The 20,312-nt window shown below is 59.2% G+C and overlaps 2 protein-coding genes and 1 long non-coding RNA gene across 4 annotated transcripts; 1 reads left to right on the top strand and 2 right to left on the bottom strand.

Annotated features, from left to right (window-relative positions):
* Nucleotides 1-531: 531 nt before the first annotated feature.
* Nucleotides 532-5,423, bottom strand: LOC128929230 (uncharacterized). Its single transcript, XR_008475298.2, has 3 exons — nt 5,316-5,423; nt 3,273-3,387; nt 532-667 (listed from the first exon to the last, which is right to left on the bottom strand). It is a non-coding gene; the product is annotated as an uncharacterized LOC128929230 (long non-coding RNA).
* A 2,884-nt stretch (nt 5,424-8,307) lies between these two features.
* IGFALS (insulin like growth factor binding protein acid labile subunit) lies at nt 8,308-13,350 on the top strand. The gene is given in 7 exon segments (XM_078344120.1): nt 8,308-8,350; nt 8,518-8,638; nt 9,906-10,055; nt 10,164-10,255; nt 11,105-11,215; nt 11,264-11,335; nt 11,338-13,350. Coding segments are annotated over 7 exon segments (2,439 nt in total). The 3' UTR covers nt 13,188-13,350.
* A 1,055-nt stretch (nt 13,351-14,405) lies between these two features.
* Nucleotides 14,406-19,945, bottom strand: NUBP2 (NUBP iron-sulfur cluster assembly factor 2, cytosolic). Of its 2 annotated transcripts, none has more exons than XM_078344273.1 (7): nt 19,851-19,945; nt 16,924-17,042; nt 16,624-16,822; nt 15,788-15,942; nt 15,559-15,669; nt 15,386-15,455; nt 14,406-15,024 (listed from the first exon to the last, which is right to left on the bottom strand). In XM_078344273.1, exons 1-7 carry the CDS (start codon nt 19,864-19,866, stop codon nt 14,879-14,881), a joined length of 816 nt encoding a protein of 271 aa, XP_078200399.1. In that variant the 5' UTR covers nt 19,867-19,945; the 3' UTR covers nt 14,406-14,878. The 2 variants fall into 2 exon arrangements, with proteins under 2 accessions (XP_078200399.1, XP_078200400.1); XM_078344274.1 differs by lacking the exon at nt 19,851-19,945 and adding an exon at nt 19,104-19,796.
* Between the last annotated feature and the right edge of the window lie 367 nt (nt 19,946-20,312).

Here is a 20,312-nt window from a genome sequence, read left to right as displayed (position 1 = left end):
CCAGCAGTTCGAGACAAGCCTGGCCAACGTGGTGAAAACCCCATCTCCACTAAAGATGGAAAAATTAGCTAGGTGTGGTGGTACACAGCTGTAGTCCCAGCTACTTGGGAGGCCAAGACAGGAGAACTGTGAACCTGGGAGGGAGAGGTTGCAGGGAGCCCAGATTGTGCCACTGCACTTCAGCCTGGGTGACAGAGTAAGACTCCATCTCAAAGCCCCAAAACACAAAACAACTTTACCTTACGATTTGGAGGTTGGTAGTTAGACATGGGTCTCATGAGACTAAAAGGAAGGTGTAGGCAGAGGCTCTGGGAGAGGTTCTGTATCCGCATCCTTTCCAGAGGCATCCACATCCCTTGGCTGTGGCCTTTCCCACCAACTTCAAAGCCAGCAACAGTAGGTCGAGTCCACTGTGCCTCTCGGCAACTCCTGGTCTGCTTTCGAGGAGCCTGTGATTCCACTAGGTTCCGTTCTGGAAAATGCTCCTCCATGTTCAGGGTCAGCTGGTTTGCAACCTTGATTCCTCCTGGCGGTGCAGCCTCCCATCATTTCATTGTCCAGGGGTTAGGACGTGACCATCTTTGCTGGGTGCACTATTCTGCCTCCTACAGCATCCACGAGAAACACAGCCAGCAGCATAATTCATGGTGGGTGAGCATGTTTCCCTCTAAAGGCAAACAAGACATTTAATAAGATGCTAAAAAAAAAAGGAATACATGTCAGAACAGAAGAGGTAAAAGTGCATTCATAGCACCATGAGCCTCTACACAGCGAACCTTTGAGACAGACACGGCTGGATCAAGGAGGTTCAGCCGGGTCCTGGGATCCAACGGAGAGGCCCATCACATGTCTGTCGACTGCTAAGAGTCCAAACAAAACCAAGACTCCATTCACTGGCAGCAAAACTGAAGCACACACTTAAGAACCGCCTTGGTGGAGGAAATTTCAGATTTGTACACTGCAGACAGTGTTGAAAGAAATGAAAAGATCTAAACAAATGGAAAGACCCCACGTTTACCGACGAGGAGACTGCTGTGAAGATCTCCATTCTCCCCAAGTGGACTCTCATCCCATGCAGTCCCTATTAAGATCCCAGTAGGTTTTTTGGAGAAAGTGACAAGCTGATTCTAAACATATGGAAATACAGGAACTGAGACGAGCCAAAACAGGATGAGTTGCAGGGCTCAGGCTACCTGATTTCAAAACTCACTAGAAAGTGTGACAGTGGCAGCCGGGCGTGGTGGCTCACGCCTGTAATCCCAGCGCTTTGGGTGGCCAGATCACGAGATCAGGAGTTTGAGACCAGACTGGCCAATATGGTGACACCCTGTCTCTAGTAAAAATACAAAAATTAGCCAGGTGTGGTGGTGCACCTGTAATTCCAGCTACTCAGGAGGCTGAGGCAGAAGAATCACTTGAACCTGGGAGGCAGAGGTTGCAGTGAGCCAAGATCACACCACTGCACTCCAGCCTGGAAGACAGAGCGAGACTCTGTCTCAAAAAAAAAAAGAGTGACAGTGGTGCAAGGAAGGGCATGAAGCGAATACACAGAGTCTAGAGTAAACTCTTGTGTTCATGGCTAGCTGATTCTTCAACAAAGAATGCCAAGGTATTTCAGGTGGGAAACGGAGGGTCTAACAGACGGTGTTGGGACCACAGGTACCTGGGGAAGAAGTGACTTGAGACCCTTCACACATCCCCATAAAGGAACTCACGACGGCTCACAGGCCTAAATAGAATAGCTGAAGCCATCACACTTTGAGAAGCGGATGTAGGAGAACATCTCTGTGATCTTCGGTTAGGCACAGAGTTGTTAGAGGAAAGAAAAGGCAGCTGAACCTCGTCAAAATGAAAAACATCTGCACTTTAGAAACACAACTTAAAAAAGAAAATGTCACCCAGGCTGGAGTGCAGCAGGCGTGATCTTGGCTCACTGCAACTTCCACCTCCCGGGTACAAGCGATTCTGTCAGCCTCCCGAGTAGCTGGGATTACAGGCACCACCACCGCACTCGGCTAATTTTTGTATTTTTAGTTGAGACAGGGTTTCACCATGTTGGTCAGGCTGGTCTCAAACTCCTGACCTCGTGATCTGCCCGCCTCAGCCTCCCGATGTGCTGATTACAGGCGGGAGCCACCGCGCCCAACCAAGACAACTTGTTTGTTTTGTTTTTGAGACGAGGCTTCGCTGTTACCCAGCTAGAGCCCCGTCACATGCATGCTCATGGCTCACTATAGCATCAAACAATCCTCCAGCCTCAGCTTCCTGAGTAGCTGGGACCACAGCCGCAGAGTACCATGTGTGGCTAATTTTTGTATTTTTTGTAGAGATGGGATCTTTCTATGTTGCCTAGGCCCGTCTTGAACTCCCGGGCTGAAGTCATCCTCCAGCCTCAGCCTCCCCTAAGTGCTGGGATTATAGGTGTCAGCCACTGCACTGGGCCAAAAGACACCTTTTTAAAAAAAGAAAAAAAAAATAGAGAAGCCACAGTCTGGGAAAAATATCTGCCAGTCTTTTTTTCCCCTTGATCCACCACTAAGAGTTAGTTGTAAGTAATATGCAAAGTCCTACAACTCAAGAACATAATCCAGTTAAAATGTGTATCCAGCAGCTTTGTGCACATTAAAAAATAAAACCAAAAAGGGCGAGAGACTTAAATAGACTATTTCACCAAAGACTGACATAAGAATGGCCAGTAAACACATGAAGGGGTTAACATCTCTCGTTATCAGAGAAATACGAGAACAGCTCACGAGAACATACCCAGTGCTGGCGAGGAGGTGGGACTGCAGCTCTCATACTGTGCGAAACAGTATGCTCTGCCAGGTGTAGGGGCTCACCCTGTGATCCTAGCACTTTGGGAGCCACGGTGGGCAGATCAATCACCTGAGGCCAAGAGTTCGAGAGCAGCCTGGCCAACATGGTGAAACTGCGTCTCTGCTAAAAATACAAAAATCAGCCAGGCATGATCATGGGCGCCTGTAAGCCCAGGTACTCGGGAGGCTGAGGCAGGAGAACTGCTTGAGCCCAGGAGGCGGAGGTTGCGGTGAGCCTAGATTGCTCCGCTGCACTCCAGCCTGGGTGACAGAGTGAGATTCTGTCTTTAATTTAAAAAAATGGGCTGGGCACAGTGGCCCAAACCTGTAATCCCAGCACTTTGGGAGGCCAAGGTGGGCGGATCACCAGGTCGAGATGGAGACCATCCTGGCCGACATGGTGAAACTCCATCTCTACTAAAAATACAAAAATTAGCTGGACGTGGTGGTGCGCACCTGTGGTCCCCGCTACTCTGGAGGCAGGAGAATTGCTTGAACTCGGCAGGCGGAGATTGCAGTGAGTCAAGATCGTGCCACTACATGCCAGCCTGGTGACAAAGTTAGACTTCATCTGAAAAAAAAAGAAAAAATAGTGTACACCCATACTGGAAAACAGTTTTTTAGAAGAGATACAATACTATGGACCAGCAGCTCCACTCCTAAGAATGTCCCCAAGAAAATTAAAACCTGTGTCCAAAGACTTGTACACAAATAGCGTAGCATCTTTCAGAATAACCCTAGGTGGAAATAACCCAAGTTCCACCAGCTACGGAGGAGCCATGAACACACGTGGCCTCTCCACAGAGCAGAGCATTGTTCAGCTGCAAAGCATGAAGCTCCATGTCACCATGTGGATGAGCCTCCAAAACGCTGCACCTGGGGAAGAAACCAGATGCAGAGAGTGTGTCCCGTGTGGGAAACGCACAGGGCAGTGCTGGCTGCACAAAGCGGATTCCCCGTCACCGACCTGTACACTTACATTGAGGGCATTTTATGCTCTAAAAACTATACATCAATAAAACAGTTTCAGAAACAGCCTCAGGGTAAAGGGAGCACATTTGTTACCCCAACATGTCTGCAAAACAATTCCAGCCCTGACCAACAGCAGATGAAACTGAGGAGGGAAAACGGTAGCGTGTAATGGTATCAAAACCAGCAATCATACAGGAAAAGAGCTAAAGGAAGACATAAAGAGCACAACACAGACAATCTACAAAGGCCGGGCCTGGTGGCTCACGCCTGTCATCCCAGCTAGTCGGGAGTCTGAGGCAGGAGAACTGCTTGAACCCGGGAGGCACAGGTGTCAGTGAGCTGAGATGGCGCCACGGTACTCCAGCCTAGGTGACAGAGCAAGACTCCATCTCAAAAAAAAAAAAAAAAAAAAAAAGGTCTACGAAAACAGGAGAGATGCAAATCATGGGTTAGGGAGGAAATACTGTATGTCCCCAGGTTGGAAGACGCCCCGGATGGCAGCACCACTCAGAATCTGGCTTTGTGTTGCAAAGGACTGGGAAGAGCTAAGACGCTCGAAGAACGAGGCCATACTCTGCCAGATGTCAGAACCTCCTGACAATCACAGAGAAACTCCATCTCTACCAAAAAAACACAAAAATTATCTGAGCATGGTGACACACACCACGCCTGTAAGTTCCAGGTACTTGGGAGGCTGAGGTGGGGGGATCACCTTAGCCACGGAAGTCAAGACTGCAGGGAGCCAAGATGGTACCACTGCACTCCAGACTGGGAAACAGCAAGACCGTGTATTTAAAAAAAAAAAAAAAAATCCAGCTTATTAAAAAGCCACCACTGCGCAGACAGCATGGCAGTGGACAGACGGGGGTACCAAGAATCCCGAAAGGGGCCCAGGCTTAATGGGCTTTTTTATGATGGGCAGTGACAGCCCTTCCACTGAACAGCACAGAGGCTGCTAGTAACCTCCCCTCCCCACACAGGACAGTGAACCCTGAGCCCTCCCTCTCCCTCTCCCTCTCAGGAGGCCGGTTAGAAGGGAAAACGTCGGTGTCTGCACCAAGCAGTACTTGAAACCATAAAAATAAGAGGGCAGTAAGTACTGTGTTGCCGCTTCCGTCCGTATTACTCCCTTTCACACTGCAGTAGCGGACTGCCTCAGAGTGGGTGATTCACAAAGAAAAGAGGTTTAATTGACTCAGTTCCACAGGGCTGGGGAGGCCTCAGGAAACGTACAGTCGTGATGGGAAAGGAGGCAGACACGTCCTTCGCACGGCAGCTGGAGAGGGAAATGAGTGCCCAGTGAAGGGGGAGCCCCTCAGAAAACCAGCAGATCAGACGCAGACTCCAGAGAACCGGATGGGGGGAACCACCCCCACGATTCGGTTATCTCCATCTGGTCCCTCACAACATGTGCAGATAATGGCAACTACAATTCAGGATGAGATCTGGGTCAAAACACCACCAAACCATGTCACTGCGCCCCAGCCCCTCCTAAACCTCATGTCGTCGGTTCAAACCACATCCTACCCGTCCAGCGGTTCCCCAGAGTCTTATCGAATTCCAGCCTTAATCCAAAAGTCCAAGTCCAAAGTCTCATCTGAGACCAGGCAAGTCCCTTCTGGCTGTGAGCCTGCAAAATCAAAAGCAAGTTACCTCCCAGAAACGGGGTGCACAGGCATTGGGTAAATACGCCCATTCCAAACGGGAGACATTGGCCACATCAGGCCCCATGCCAGCCTGAAATCCAGCAGGACAGTCAGATCCTAAAGCCCCAAAATGACCTCCTAAGACTCCATGTCTCACATCCAGGTCATGCTGATGCAAGAGGTGGCTTCCCAAGGTCCCCTGTGAACCAAGCCCCCTCCTGGCTGCGTTCACAGGCTGGTGTTTGTTGAGTGTGGCTTTTCCAGGTGCACAGTGCAAGCTGTCCGTGGATCTCCCATTCTGGGTTCCACAGGACAGTGGCCCTTTTCTCAGAGCTCCGCTAAGCAGTGCCCCAGTGGTTACTGTTGGGGGAGGAGCTCTGAGCCCACATTTCCCTCTGTCCTGCGCTCACAGAGGTTCTCCATGACTCTGCCCCTGCAGCACACTTCAGCCTGGACACCCAGCTGTTCCTATACATCCTCTGAAATCTAAGCGGAGGTTCCCAAACCTTTTTTTTTTTTTTTTTGAGACGGGAGTTTTGTTGTTCCCCAGGCTGGAGTGCAATGGCGCGATCTCAGCTCACCACAACCTCCGCCTCCTGGGTTCAGGCAATTCTCCTGCCTCAGCCTCCTGAGTAGCTGGGATTACAGGCACGCACCACCATGCCCAGCTAATTTTTTGTATTTTTAGTAGAGACAGGGTTTCACCATGTTGACCAGTATGGTCTCGATCTCTTGACCTCATGATCCACCTGCCTCGGCCTCCCAAAGTGCTGGGATTATAGGCGTGAGCCACCATGCCCAGCCTACCTTTTTTTTTTTTTTTTAAGACACAGTCTTGCTCTTGTCACCCAGGCTAGAGTGCAGTGGCATGAGCTCAGCTCATTGCAACCTTTGCCCCCTGGGTTCAAGTCATCCTCCCACCTCAGCCTCCCAAGTAGCTGGGAGTACAGGTACACACCACACTTGACTACGGTTTGTATTTTTAATAGAGATGGGGTTTCACCATGTTGGTCAGGCTGGTCTCAAGCTCCTGACCTCAGGTGATTCACCTGCTGTGGCCTCCCAATGTACTGGGATACAGCTGTGAGCCACCGCACCCAGTCGACAAAGCTGTTTTTGACTTCTGTGCACCTGCAGGCCTAACGCCACATGGAAGCCGCCAAGGCTTGGGGCTTTCGCCCTCCGAAGCAATAGCCTGAGCTGTACCTTGGCTGCTTACAGCCATGGGAGGCAGGCCACCCGAGACTGCGCAAAGCAGCCAGCCTCTGGGCCCAGCCCACCAAACCATTTTTCCCTCCTACACCTCTGGGTCGGTGAGTGGAGGGGCTGCCATGAAGACCTGTGACGTCCCTGGAGACACTTCCCCATGGTCTTGTGATTAACATTTGGCTCCTTGTTATGCAACTTTCTGCAGCTGAAATTTTTACATTTCTCCTCAGAAAATTGGCTTTTAATTTTTTAGACAGTCTCACCCTTGTCACCCAGGCTGGAGTACAGTGGCACGATCTCAGCTCACTGCACCCTCCGCTTCCTGGGTTCAAGTGATCCCCCTGCCTCAGCCTCCTGAGGAGCTGGGACCAGGCATGAGCCACCACGCCCGGCTAATTTTTTGTATTTTTAGTAGAGACAGCATTTCACCATATTAGCCAGGATAGTCTTGATCTCCTGACCTTGTGATCTGCCTGCCTCAGCCTCCCAAAGTGCTGGGATTACAGGCATGAGGCACCGTGCCAGGCTGGGAAAAAGGTTTAACGGACTCTCACTTCCACATGGCTGGGGAGGCCTCACACTCATGCCAGAAGGCAGAGAGGCAAAGGCAGGTCTTACATGGCGGCAGGCAAGAGAGTGTGTACAGGGGAACTCCCACATATAAAACCATCAGCTCTCAGGAGAGGGAAAACTGCCCCCATGATTCAGTTCTCTCCACCTGGGCCCACCCTTCACACGTCGAGATTATTACAGTTCAAGGTGAGATTTCTTTGGGGACAAAAAGCCAAACCAAATACCATCTTTGTTGTCGGTATTTGAGGAATCAAGGTCGATATGTAACATTTAAGAGATAGTGTCTTTTCCCCTCCCCCCGAGATGGGGTCTCACTCTGTCATCCCGGCTGGAGTGCAGTGGTGCAATCTCGGCTCACTGCAACCTCCGACTCCCAGGTTCAAGTGATCTTCCTGCCTCAGCCTCCTGGGTAGCTGGGATTACAGGCACACACCACTGTGACCAGCTGAGTTTTCTATTTTCAGTAGCGAAGGGGTATCACCTTCCTCACATTGGCCAGGAGGGTCTCCATCTCTTGAGCTCGTGATCCGCCTGCCTTACACTCCCAAATTGCTGGGATTACAGGTGTGGGCCACCGCGCCCAGCCTGGGACATTGTCTCAATTAAAATTAAGAACTTTTGCTGGGGGTGGTGGCTCACACCTATAATCCCAGCATTTTGTGAGGCTGAGGTGGGCGGATCACCTGAGGTCGGCGTTCAAACAAGCCCGACCAACATGGAGAAACCCCGTCTCTACTAAAAATACGAAATTAGCCGGGCGTCCTGGCGCGTGCCTGTAATCCCAGCTACTCGGGAGGCTGAAGCGGGAGAATTGCCTGAACCCAGGAGGCGGAGGTGGCGGTGAGCCGAGATCTCGCCATTGCACTCCAGCCTGGGTAACAAGAGCGAAACTCTGTCTCAAAAAAAAAAAAAAAACCTCACCAGAATCATAACGACAGGATGGAAAGGCCCCTACTACGCGACAGAGCCCACTGGCCACACACCTGACGAGGGTGCGTGCAGAATGTTTCGGCTTTTCTTCTATCTTGAAAATAGAAATCAGCTAAACAGAAAATCGGCAAGACACCAAAACCAGCAGTGGCAGAAGCAGGATGACCCGTGGCCATGTGCCAAACAAGATGCTCGGTCTCCCCAGTGACGGCCACTGTCCACTCACCACCCAGGCGGAGTGCAGATGGGTGTGCACCCACAGGGTATGGGGCCAATGGACTCAGTGGCATCACTGGAACAGTGGGAGGGACAGACACATTCCGGGACTTGACCTGAACGTGGCCTCACCTCCCTCGGGCCCTGTTCTATAGGAAGCCACGCCCTGCGCAGCCTGAAGACAGGCAGAACGTGGCTCATGGAGGAGCCTGGGAGGCCACCGGTCTTCCGCCAGGACAGGCTGCGGGGAGAGCGGGGCCACTGGGGGCAGCGGCAGTGATGGGGGCCTCTGGAACTCAACAGGCTGAATGTATGTGTGTTTGTAGCCTCAGTGTCACCACAGGAGTCACAGAGGCCTGGAACCCCTCACGCAGCTGCTGCAACCCTGCTGAGGCTCTGCCCACCCGTGACACTCGGCCCCTCCCAAAGAAAAAGGACAGGGACAGAGTCTCCCTTCCCACCTGCAGTGTGTGGGACTCCCAGGTGGGGGTGCGTGGCAGACACAGACCACAGTCCTCCACATGGGGACCCCTCCTGAGAGGAGGCTGCCCGGCTGTGCTGGCCCCAGGTCCCAGGCCCCTGCTGAGTCTGCATTTTCTGCTGAGTAAACGGACCGTGGATCTTTCTGGGTGTGGACTTTCTCCCTGTGGATCTATAATTTCTCAGAAGCGGAGCTGAGACGACACCTGGAAAACTATCAATTCTTGATAAAGGGAAGGAGATGACACTGGGGGGCGGCTTCCCACAGCTCTGCGGATGGGGTAGGGCCCAGGAGAGCTGCTGCCCCCACCAGCCCCAGCTCTGCCCCCACCTGCCAGCCACTTCCCTGCATGCATTCCCACTGCCAGGCCAGGGAAAGGGGTGCAGGTGGGTGGGCCCACTGACAGGGGAGGGGCTGCACCTGCTCAGGCCTTGCTGGAGGCAGTGACCAGCTGGGAAGTGGTGTGAGCAGGTGGAGGGGAACAGGGGCCACTGTAGGCAGGTGGAGACGGGGCCCGGGTGACCTCGGACATGGCCAGGCACACATTCCTTTGGCCTCTGTGCACACAAGTGACTGTGGGGCGGCCAGGCCCTCACCAGAGACTGGGGGACAGAAAGGGGCAAGTGGGGCTTGCCTGGGCCACCAGACCTGGCTCCCACCGCCAGGCCACCCCCACACCCTCCCTGAGGATGGTGCAGGGCAAGAGCAAACAGGTGCCACCACCCTGCCAGGCATTCCTAGAAGAGGCTGGGGGCGGGGCAGTGGCCAGACACCAGTGCCCTGGGGTCACGGGAGAGGCAGGACAGGCCTGGCCCTGGACAGCACCCTGGGCTTGGATCCCAAACAGCAGCTCCCACCCAGGCTTTAGGGAACCCCCGGGAGAGGGTGGACAGCTGGACAGGGCACGAGGAAGGGGTGGCAGCCCCTGAGCCCCATGTGGCTGTCTGCTAAGGCCAGGGGTGGGGTTAGGACCCCAGGAACTGCCTGAGGGGCCCCTGTCCACAGCAGGAGCTGGTAAAGCCCTGGGCTCCCCAAAGCAGCCTGAGCCCCATCCCCTCCCAGGCTGCTCCAAGGGACCCCTACTCTTGCCCGGCTGCTCAGCCTTCCTCAGTCAGCCCTGCAGGGGGCCCAGGTACTGGCCATCAGCCCGCAGAGCCCCACCACAGCCCACCGCGGGCCCCGACGGAAGTTCCCTCACTCACGGCACCGTCTGTACCCCAGGGCTTGGGGTGGATGCCAGGCACCTGGCAGGAGGGGGTTAACAGAGCTGGGGCCAGCTGGGCTGGGCCAGCCAGGTGACAGGCTCCGGCTGCCCTGCAGTGGGGAAATCCAGAGGGCAGGGGTGGCCGGCACGGCAGACGCACCCTCCCTACCTGTGGCCTGCCCTGCACTCGGGATGGCCCTGAGGAAAGGTGAGCCCCCCAGTGACCCCAATGCCTGCCCTGGGGGTGGCCAGGCCGTGACCTGAGTCCACTCGGAGGGGCCAGGGGTGGTCCCCAGGGAAGCTCTGCAGGGAGCCCAGTAGGGAATGTGGCTGTTGGGGCTGGGAAGGAGACACAGCTGTGCCTGGCACCAGAGGGTCTCCATGCTGTTCTCAATCCTAAGGGTGCTGGCAGCGGTGCAGGGAGGAGTCCCAGGCATATAGGCTGGGCAAGCAGGAGCCTTCAGCTCCCAGAATGACGGGCACAGCGATGGGAGAGGTGCCCCTCATACCCTGCGTTGTGGGCCTGCTCCAGGCAGGAGATGGTGGCTTATACCCCACTGTCTTTGTGGGGTGCTCCATTGCGGCTTCAGCCACCCCCAAGCCTGAGCTGAGCTCTAGGGCTGTCTCAGGACACCCCCAAATGATCGCAACAGATGGGCATTTGGGGGGCTCCACCTGACTGCACCCGCCACCATCACAGCGATCCGACACCCTGAGGACAGGGTCAGGCCATGCCGTAGACGTTCTGGGTCATCGCTGTTTGGGAGGCTGCTGGCCAGGTCTGTGGGGCCTGTGGCACCTTGTCCTGAGAGGCAATGTGACCTGTGGTGGCCCACGGTCTCGGTTCCTACCTCCCCGCCGACACCGGTGCCCAGGTCTCCCCACAGCACCAGGCTGAGGCCCGGATGCAGGAAGATGAGACCCCGCTGAGGGGGCCTAACTCAGGCAGGAGGTGCCTGGCTCCCTGTCCAGCCTCCGAGGGCAGCGAGTGCCCACCCAGGCCTGCTCCAAAATACTCTGAAAATGGCCGGACCTCAGCTCCCTCCCCTTCCTCCAGGCCAACGTGCAGTTGCCACATGGTCAGAAGGCCCAAGCCCCAGCCTGGCTGAGCCCACGTGGCCCGCGCAGAGTTGTAGCGCCAAGCCCTCGGCGTCTGTGCAGCTGGGCGGTGCGGCCACTCCACCGTCCTGTGGGGTGGGAAGCTTCTGAGCTGGAGGACCCGGGGGGCTCACCGGCTTCTTCGTGTCTCGGGGGGTGAGCTGGAGCCAGCTGTGCTGGTGTCAGGCTCACAGGGCAGAGCCCGCCTCGGGCTGCCTCCCCAAGCCTCTCCCCCAACAGGAGGCCTGGCCCTGGCGCTGCTGCTGCTGTCCTGGGTGGTACTGGGCCCCTACAGCCTGGAGGGAGCAGAGCCTGGAACACCAGGGGACCGCGAGGGCACAGCGTGCCCGGCCACCTGCGTCTGCAGCTACGACGGCGAGGCGGAGGAGCTCAGTGTCTTCTGTAGCTACAGGAATCTCATGCGCCTGCCGGATGGCATCCCGGGCGACACCAAGGCCCTGTGGCTAGACGGGAACAACCTATCGTCCATCCCCCCGGCGGCCTTCCAGAACCTCTCCAGCCTGGGCTTCCTCAACCTGCAGGGTGGCCTGCTGGGCAGCCTGGAGCCGCAGGCGCTGCTCGGCCTGGAGAGCCTGTGCCACCTGCACCTGGAGCGGAACCAGCTGCGCAGCCTGGCTGTGGGCACGTTCGCGCACACGCCCGCGCTGGCCACGCTCGGCCTCAGTAACAACCGCCTGAGCCGGCTGGAGGACGGGCTCTTCGAGGGCCTCGGCAGCCTCTGGGACCTCAACCTCGGCTGGAACGGCCTGGCCGTGCTCCCCGACGCGGCGTTCCGTGGCCTGGGGGGCCTGCGCGAGCTGGTGCTGGCGGGCAACAGGCTGGCCTACCTGCAGCCTGCCCTCTTCAGCGGCCTGGCCGAGCTCCGGGAGCTGGACCTGAGCAGGAACGCGCTGCGGGCCGTCAAGGCCAACGTGTTCGCGCAGCTGCCCCGGCTCCAGAAGCTCTACCTGGACCGAAACCTCATCGCCGCCGTGGCCCCGGGCGCCTTCCTGGGCCTGAAGGCGCTGCGCTGGCTGGACCTGTCCCACAACCGCGTGGCCGGGCTCCCGGAGGACACGTTCCCCGGCCTGCTGGGCCTGCGCGTGCTGCGGCTGTCCCACAACGCCATCGCCAGCCTGCGGCCCCGCACGTTCCGGGACCTGCACTCCCTGGAGGAGCTGCAGCTGGGCCACAACCGCATCCGCCAGCTGACCGAGCGCAGCTTCGAGGGCCTGGGCCAGCTCGAGGTGCTCACGCTAGACCACAACCAGCTGCAGGAGGTCAAGGCGGGCGCCTTCCTCGGCCTCGCCAACGTGGCGGTCATGAAGCTCTCTGGGAACTGTCTCCAGAACCTCCCCGAGCAGGTGTTCCGGGGCCTGGGCAAGCTGCACAGCCTGCACCTGGAGGGCAGCTGCCTGGGCCGCGTCCGCCCGCACACCTTCGCCGGCCTCTCGGGGCTGCGCCGGCTCTTCCTCAAGGACAACGGCCTCGAGGGCATTGAGGAGCAGAGCCTGTGGGGGCTGGCAGAGCTGCTGGAGCTGGACCTCACCTCCAACCGGCTCACGCACCTGCCCCCGCGGCTCTTCCAGGGCCTGGGCAAGCTGGAGTACCTGCTGCTGTCCCGCAACCACCTGGTGGAGCTGCCGGCGGACGCCCTGGGCCCCCTGCAGCGGGTCTTCTGGCTGGACGTCTCGCACAACCGCCTGGAGGCACTGCCCGATGGCCACCTGGCGCCACTGGGGCGGCTGCGCTACCTCAGCCTCAGGAACAACTCCCTGCGGACCTTCACGCCGCAGTCCCCTGGCCTGGAGCTCCTGTGGCTGCAGGGGAACCCCTGGGACTGCCGCTGCCCCCTTAAGGCGCTGCGCGACTTCGCCCTGCAGAACCCCCGCGCCGTGCCCCGCTTTGTCCGGGCCGTCTGTGAGGGGGACGACTGCCAGCCCCCCACACACACCTACAACAATATCACCTGCGCCAGCCCACCCGAGGTCGCCGGCCTTGACCTGCGGGATCTCAGTGAGGCCCACTTCGCGCACTGCTGACTTACCCTGAGCAGGGGTCAGGTCCTCTGCGTCCTCGGGGGCTTGGCAGACATCCGGCCCTCGCTGTGCCCTTGCTGAAAGACGCAAGGGCCTGACTGGGGTGGGAGGCGTACCTGCCTCCCCGCCGGTGTCATCAATTAAAGGCAAACACAGTTGAATCTAATGGGCGCAGCACGTGACTGCAAGCGTGAAATCAGGGAAGGGGAGGGGGCTGGGTGCGTGGCACACACCTGGGGTCTCAGAACTTTGCAAGGCCGGGGTGGGTGAATTGCTGGAGCCCAGGGGTTTAAGACTGGCCTGGGGAACACAAGGGAGGGCCCATCTCCACAAGAAAATAAATTAACTGGGCGTGGCAGCCCATGCCTGTGGTCCTAGGGAGGCTGGGGCAGGAGGATCGACAGCGCCCGGGAGGTAGAGGCTGCCATGAGCCCAGATGGTACCACTGCACTCCAGCCTGGGTGACAGAGCAAGACCACCTCAAAAAAACACACCTGGCTTAGGGGAGGGGAGGGCGGCATTGCCTGGGTGCGCCTTGGTGTCCTCACCTTTGCCCCATGGGGCTTGGCCATGCCCAGAGCCCCCGCCGGGATCCAGCCCCTCCATTGCTGTGGCCGACCACCCCACGTGAGTCCTCCTGATCCCTGCAGCTGCCCCCCGGGCTACCCCCAGGACAACGGCACCAACTCGAGTCCTGGGAGCTCCACAACTCACCCCTCCACCCCTCCTCTTCAAGGCATTGCACAGAGGACCAGGCAGCCAGGGCGCGGCTGAGGGGGGCGGGCAGTGAGCACAGGCGTGGGGAGCCACCCCCCGCAGCAGGGCCCCGGCGCCCTCCCACCTGCCAAGAGACTGCCTGGGTTGGTTCCTGGTCCCCACCAGGGTCCTCCCCTGCTGAAGGCCCAGCTCTTCCTTTGGTAAAAACGCCACGTTCTGCTCTCTGGAGCCGCCTTCCTTCTGCATCTCCCTGAGAAGAGCTGCAGGAGGCCCCTGAGACTCGGAGCTGCCCTATCCATCCACCTCTGGTCTCAGTCCCTCGGAGGGGCCCCCGCAGTGTCTAGGGGGCTGTTCTTCCACGGCCAAGCCACTGGGTCTCAGGTTTATCATAAAATCTCCCTCAACTCTCCCCAAGGGAACAGGGGCTGGCGGACAGTGGAGCCTAGGAATGAGAAGTGGGTGCTGTCTGACCCCTAAGGACAGAAAACTCTAGAAGCATCAGACTCGTAACCATGGCAGTGCATTTAATGGCAGGCTCCTCCCACTCATAAGACATGTCTGAGATCAGTTCACCCCTTAGGGGGCACCTCCCCAGCTGAACACAGACCTCAGTGACCCCAGGCCGCTGGGACCTGGGGCCCCCTGAGGGCTGCAGGAATCCCAGGGGCTCTGTGACTGTGTGGACACGCGGCTGTGGGGTGCAGGTGGGAAACGTGAATGGATGAGAGCCCAGGCCACCCACTGCACGGCCGCAGAGCACCCAGCCCTGAGTTGCCCTCTCATCCACAGACCACGCAGGCAGAACTGCTGACGCCCGACTCCTCCCAGGGCAGGGCTGGCCAGGGAGACGCTCCCCTGATCACGATGCCTGGGCCCGCCCCTGCAGGGCCCAGACCTGAGCCCAGGCTGCGCCATTTCTCCGAGAAGCTGGAGAGAGCCCTCGGTGGCTCTGGGAGGCGGCTGCAGGGTGGCCTTACTCAGGGAAGGCACATGGGCGTCGCGTCCAGGATCTTCTGGGCTATGGAGGTGAGCGCCGTGAAGGTGGGGCTGCCGGGGAACTCCTGGATGAAGTCATGGCCCTCCTCCAGGCTCCTCGTGAGCGCAGGGTCCAGGGGCACGGAGCCTGCACAGCACAGCGAGGCCAGGGAGGTGATGGCACCGTGTCCACACCTCCCGCTCCCAGCACGGGCTCGGCTGGCCAAAAGCAGACACCATCTGAACCACCTGTGGCCACAGAGGGGGCGGAGGCGCTGCCCGGAGGCTTCCACCTCCAGGCTGGGTCCTGTGGCCCCTGGGAGCGCCTTGAGAAGGGCGGGGGTGGATGAGCCACAGGTCATGGCGGCAGGTGTGGTCTGAGGAGAGAGGAGGAAACAGCTCCCGTCCCCTCCTCCCCTCGGGTGCTGGGGTCACAGAGGTCAAGCCCGCCCAGGGCAGAGGCTGTGGACCGGGAGGCCGGGACCCCAGCACCAGGTCAGGATACTCACCTAAGAAGGGCACCCCAGCAAGCCGGGCCAGCTCCTCCCCGCCGCCCCTGGAGAAGACGCTGGTGCACTCCTAAGAGAGGGTGGTGAGCCCAGCGCCGCCCAAGGCCCCACCCGGCCTGCCTGCCACCCCCACCATCAGGTGCTGCCTCAGCCCTGCAGCCCCCGGAGCGCACCGCGCAGTGTGGGCAGGTGAAGCCGCTCATGTTCTCCACGACCCCCATCACCCGCAAGCCTGTCTTCCTGCAGAAAGTCAGCTCTCGCCTCACGTCCCCCACGGACACCGCCTGCAGGGCAGGAGCCAAGGTTGCCGGTTGGCTGGGCTGGGCCAGGTGCACAGGCAGGGACATCCGCCCAGCCCACTGGGAAGCCGCCCACAGGGGCTCGGGAAGGCGGTGGCAGTACCTGAGGTGTGGTGACCACGAGGGCCCCCAGGGGCTGGTAGGGCCGCAGGGCTTCCACAGTGGCCATGTGCTCGTCGGAGGTCCCCGGGGGTGTGTCCACCACCAGGAAGTCCAGCTCCCCCCAGGCCACGTCAGACACAAACTGCTTTATCAGTGCTGCAAAGACAGGGCTGTCAGGGCAGGGCAGGTCTGCACACGCGGCCCCGCGCTGCTGAGAACTGGCCAGGTCAGGCCGAGGGGCTGCAGTCCAGCATACACCACTGGCCACCAGCCTCCATCACGGGTTCTTGGAAGGTCCTGGCCCCGCGGGAGCTGGCCGGGCCCTGACCAGGAGCACAGAGATGGCGCCAGGGCCATCTACAGCGTATCACCCCTGCCCACAAAGTATGTGCTGACTACCCGAGGCCCCAAATCAGAGCACGGAGCCAGGACCCTCGGGACCCTGTACCCACACGTGGGAGCACCCACATGCTCCATGGCAGACACTCCACAAGTGCACCCCGAGCCTGCACCTCACTCCCACCAGCCTCTCCCTGCTCCAGAGGCACCAGAACCCCCTCAGCTCTGCCCCCACGACCTCCCACACTGGGGCCTAAGGTCCCTGCATGCCATGGCCAGGGTCTCAGCAAGACCCTCCCTCTGGCTGGGAGGGGAGGACGGCTGCGTGACAGCATGGACTCAACTTGAGCCACACCACCAGGCAGAGCACCATCCCTGGTCATGGTGTCACGTGTGCATCCCCAGGCCTGGCTATTGGAGGGGAGCATTTCCACGGAAGAGGCCAGCACCACGCTCACCCCCTTTCCCCGGGCAGTGGCGCCCCCCCCGCCCCGTTACCGTTTTTCTTGGGGCCTCTCCACACCACGGCCTCGTCTGGCTTCTCCAGCAGGAAGCCCAGGGACATGAGCGAGATGCTCTGCTCGCGGTCCAGGAAGACGGGCGCCCAGCCGCGGTCGCACTGGTGCACGGCCCTACCCTGCGCCCCAAGCATGCGGGGAATGCTGGGGCCACACAGGTCCACGTCCAGGATCCCTACCTGCAAGGAGCAGCATAGCCTAGGCCAGGGGCACCGCCAGGCCTCCTTGGGGATGCAGGTGGCTGCCCGGGGCTCCGTCCAGTGAGGGGCAGGACGCTCACCTTCTTGCCCGCGTGGCGCAGTGCCAGGGCCAGCTCCGTGGAGATGGTGCTTTTCCCAACGCCCCCCTTTCCCGAAAGGACCAGGATGATGTGCCTGACGCCGGCCAGGTTTCCAGGCTCTGGTCAGAAGCACGAGGGAAGGTCAGGGCCCCCTGCGCCCACTGTGCCCACACACGGGGTTGCCCAGCACCTCCCGCACCCACAGTGGAGTGGTAGGGAATGGCCAGACCCAGAGGCAGCCCCGTCCCACTTCAAGCCGATGTAAAGACCTCCAGGCAGGTGCCCTGCAGCCCCAGACCCGCGAGCGTCCCTCTAAGACCACTGCAGTTCCTGCACCTGCCTGAGGTGGCGCTGCTGAGAGCAGAAGGTGCCAACGCGCCTCTCAGGCAAGGGTGATGCGTTCCTTCATGCGCAGGCGTGTGTGCAAGCTGGCACACGTGAGCACCTGATCATCAAACTGCTATTTCTAACGGGAGGCAGAACAGACTCCACTCTTTCCCCAGCCTGTGCAGCCAGGCTCGGCAGAGGCAGCAGAGGCTGCCCTGAGCCTCCAGTTCTCAGGAGGGATGCTGGCAGCTGAGGGCCCAGGGTGGCCACAGCCATGTGTCACACACCGGCGTCCCCTGGTTCTCAGCCCTGCAACGCGCGGTAGGTGAGGGCCGCCGGCCACTCCCTGCACAGCCCTGTCCCAGTTCCTCTTCCTTCCAGGGTCCCATGCTGTCCCTGCCATGAAGTAGGGGCTGCTGTGTGCAGACACCCTGACAAATCCCCGCCTTCTCCCCCCAGTGCCACCGCTGAGGCCACGCCCCTTGTATCCAGCAAGGGGCTCCATCCCCGACGGGTTCTCGGAGGGTGTCTCTGAGGGGCTCAACACATTGTGTAAAAGCCGCCCCCTCCTGATCTGCCTCTCAAGAGCAGGTTCAGAGGCTCCCAAGTCCACAGCCTCCCAGGGCAACCTGGCATGTAGGCAGGTCCTCAGACCTACAGAGCCCGCCTGCGGTCTTCTCCGCAGAAAAGGCAGCCCCACACTCCCGCAAACACCGAGCCCTGAGACCACGGCCTCAAGGTCACCCTGGAAGCAAACAGGTTCTGACTTAAATCACTGTAATACCAAGAGGTACTGGAGGCACACTGTGCAGAGCCCGGCCAGCACTTCTGCGGCTGCCAGGGACCCCGTCAGGCCTGGGTCCCGATGGGCAGCGGCCATCAGTGCTAACCCCCGGGGGCTCTCCTCGCTGGCAGACGTGGGGACTGTGACCGTCTGGCGGGTTGGGCTGAGCACCACTCGGGACGTGGGCGCCAGTGTCAGGCAACCGGGAGGGGCAGGTCCCTCCCAGACAACAACCCTGAGAGTTCCCCAAGAACTTTCCACTTCTTGGCAAACTGAAACAGCTCCTAGGCAGACGGAGCAAAGTGCAGTCTGTGTGGGCCTGCCGGGTGCTGCAGCTGTGGCCTTGCCCGGACTAGGCCTTTCGAATTTTTATGTTCATATTTTCTCCATGTAAAGAAAGCTTAGGGCTGGGCACAGTGGCTCACGCCTGTAATCCCAGCACTCTGGGAGGCCAAGGTGGGTGGATCATCTGAGGTCAGGAGTTGGAGACCAGCCTGGCCAACATGGCGAAACTCTCTACTAAGGACTCAAAAAAGCAGCCAGGTGTGATGGCGCACGCCTGAAATCCCAGCTATTTGGGAGGATGAGGCAGGAGAACTGCTTGAACCGGACAGGAGAAGGTTGCAGTGAGCCGAGATGGAGACTGTGCCACTGCACTCCAGCCTGGGTGACAGAGACAATCTCTGTCTCCCACATCCCCAAAAAATAAAAGCTTGGACTAGGTGCACTGACTCACACCCGTAATCCCAGCACTTTGAGAGGCCAAAGAGGAAGAATGACCTCAGCCCTGGAGGAGCTCCAGGCCACTCAGTAATGTGGTGAGACCCCATTTCTACGCATCAAGAAGCTTCTATCAATCTCAGCGACAGCCTGACTCTGCAGTAAATGCTTTTCCAGGCTTCTCCTCTGGGTAAGACCCCAACGCTGGGTTTCTGACCTGTCAGCCGTGCTACCAGACCTTGCTGTCCGAAGAATGTTTTCCTTTCGGTCAGAACTCAGGTCTGGAAGATAAATGCGGCCCCCACTACTTCCGAGGGCCCGCGGTGCTCATCTGGCGAAGGGCTCATACCCACTGCGGATTGTCGGGTGCAGATTTCACGTTTCTAAAGGCTTAGAGAGCCACTTCCCCGAAGAACTGAAAGCACGTGAGATGCTGGCTTCTGTCTGACTTTCATGACTGCTCGCATGTGATTGAGGGACAGGGTGTCGCTCTTCACCTGGCGACCTCCAAGATCGTGGGGCCCACAGGCGCCCCCACTCCCCCGATAAAGCGGTGCCCAACAAAGTTTCCCTGAAAACCTCCCCTAGGCCGGGCGCGGCGGCTCACTCCCGCAATGCCAGCAAATCCCAGCACTGGGGGAGGCCGAGGCGGGCGGATCCCGAGGTCAGGAGTTCCAGCCTGGCCAACGTGGTGAAACCCGGTGTCTGCTAAAAACACAGAAACTTCCCGGGCGCGGTGGCGGGAGCTGGAATCTCAGCGACTCCGGAGACCGGGGCGGGGGGTGCGGTGAGCCGAGACCGCGCCACTGCACCCCGGCCGGGGGAACACAGCGAGACTCTGTCTCTAAGTAATTAAATAAAAGTAAAACCTCCCCAAGTCCACGACTCAGCCCTCCGGGGTCACGGGGTTTCCGCATCGAAGCCGCAGCATGCGCGAAACGACAGTGTAGAGAAAACGCCCGCGCCGCGACCTCTGGCCGGGTCCAGCCACGCAGGCCGCTGATGGTCGCACTGGAGGTGCGCGACGCAGCGAGGCCGCCCCGGAAAGGGGCGCGGCGGGGTCCCAAGTGAGGCCCCGTCCCGGCCCCGCACTCACCCGCCGCCGCCTCCATCCCGCCGCCGCCGCCGCCGCCGCCGCCGCCTGGAGCTCGCAGCTGCCCCGCGCTTCCGCCCGCTGGCCGTCAGCCACCCAACCAGAGCGAAGGACCTTCTAGCCAATGGGCAGTGTGCACCCGCCCCTGGATCCTCTTGATAGGCCTAGTCCTGCTGTCTCAGCCAATCAAATAGCTTCGAGCCAGTCCCGCAGGTTCCGGCACAGATGACGACACGGAGGCGGACCTACCTTAGTGTCAATTCGGACTGCGGAACAGCCTCCCGCCAGCCTCCAATGGGCGCCCGGGCTTTGTCTCCAACAGCTTGGAAGCTGACCAATAGAAACGTTGGACCGAGATTGACAGGTCCTGAAACCTCTAGGTAGTAGCTTTGTCACCCGACTCCCGCCCCCCTCGTCTGAAGCTCCGACCCGGGCGTGCCCGCCCCTCGCCACCAGAGCCAATGG

This window comes from Callithrix jacchus, chromosome 12, assembly GCF_049354715.1.
Source record: "Callithrix jacchus isolate 240 chromosome 12, calJac240_pri, whole genome shotgun sequence".
In the NCBI taxonomy this organism is placed as follows: domain Eukaryota; kingdom Metazoa; phylum Chordata; class Mammalia; order Primates; family Cebidae; genus Callithrix; species Callithrix jacchus.
This window is presented reverse-complemented; position numbering and strand designations above follow the sequence as displayed.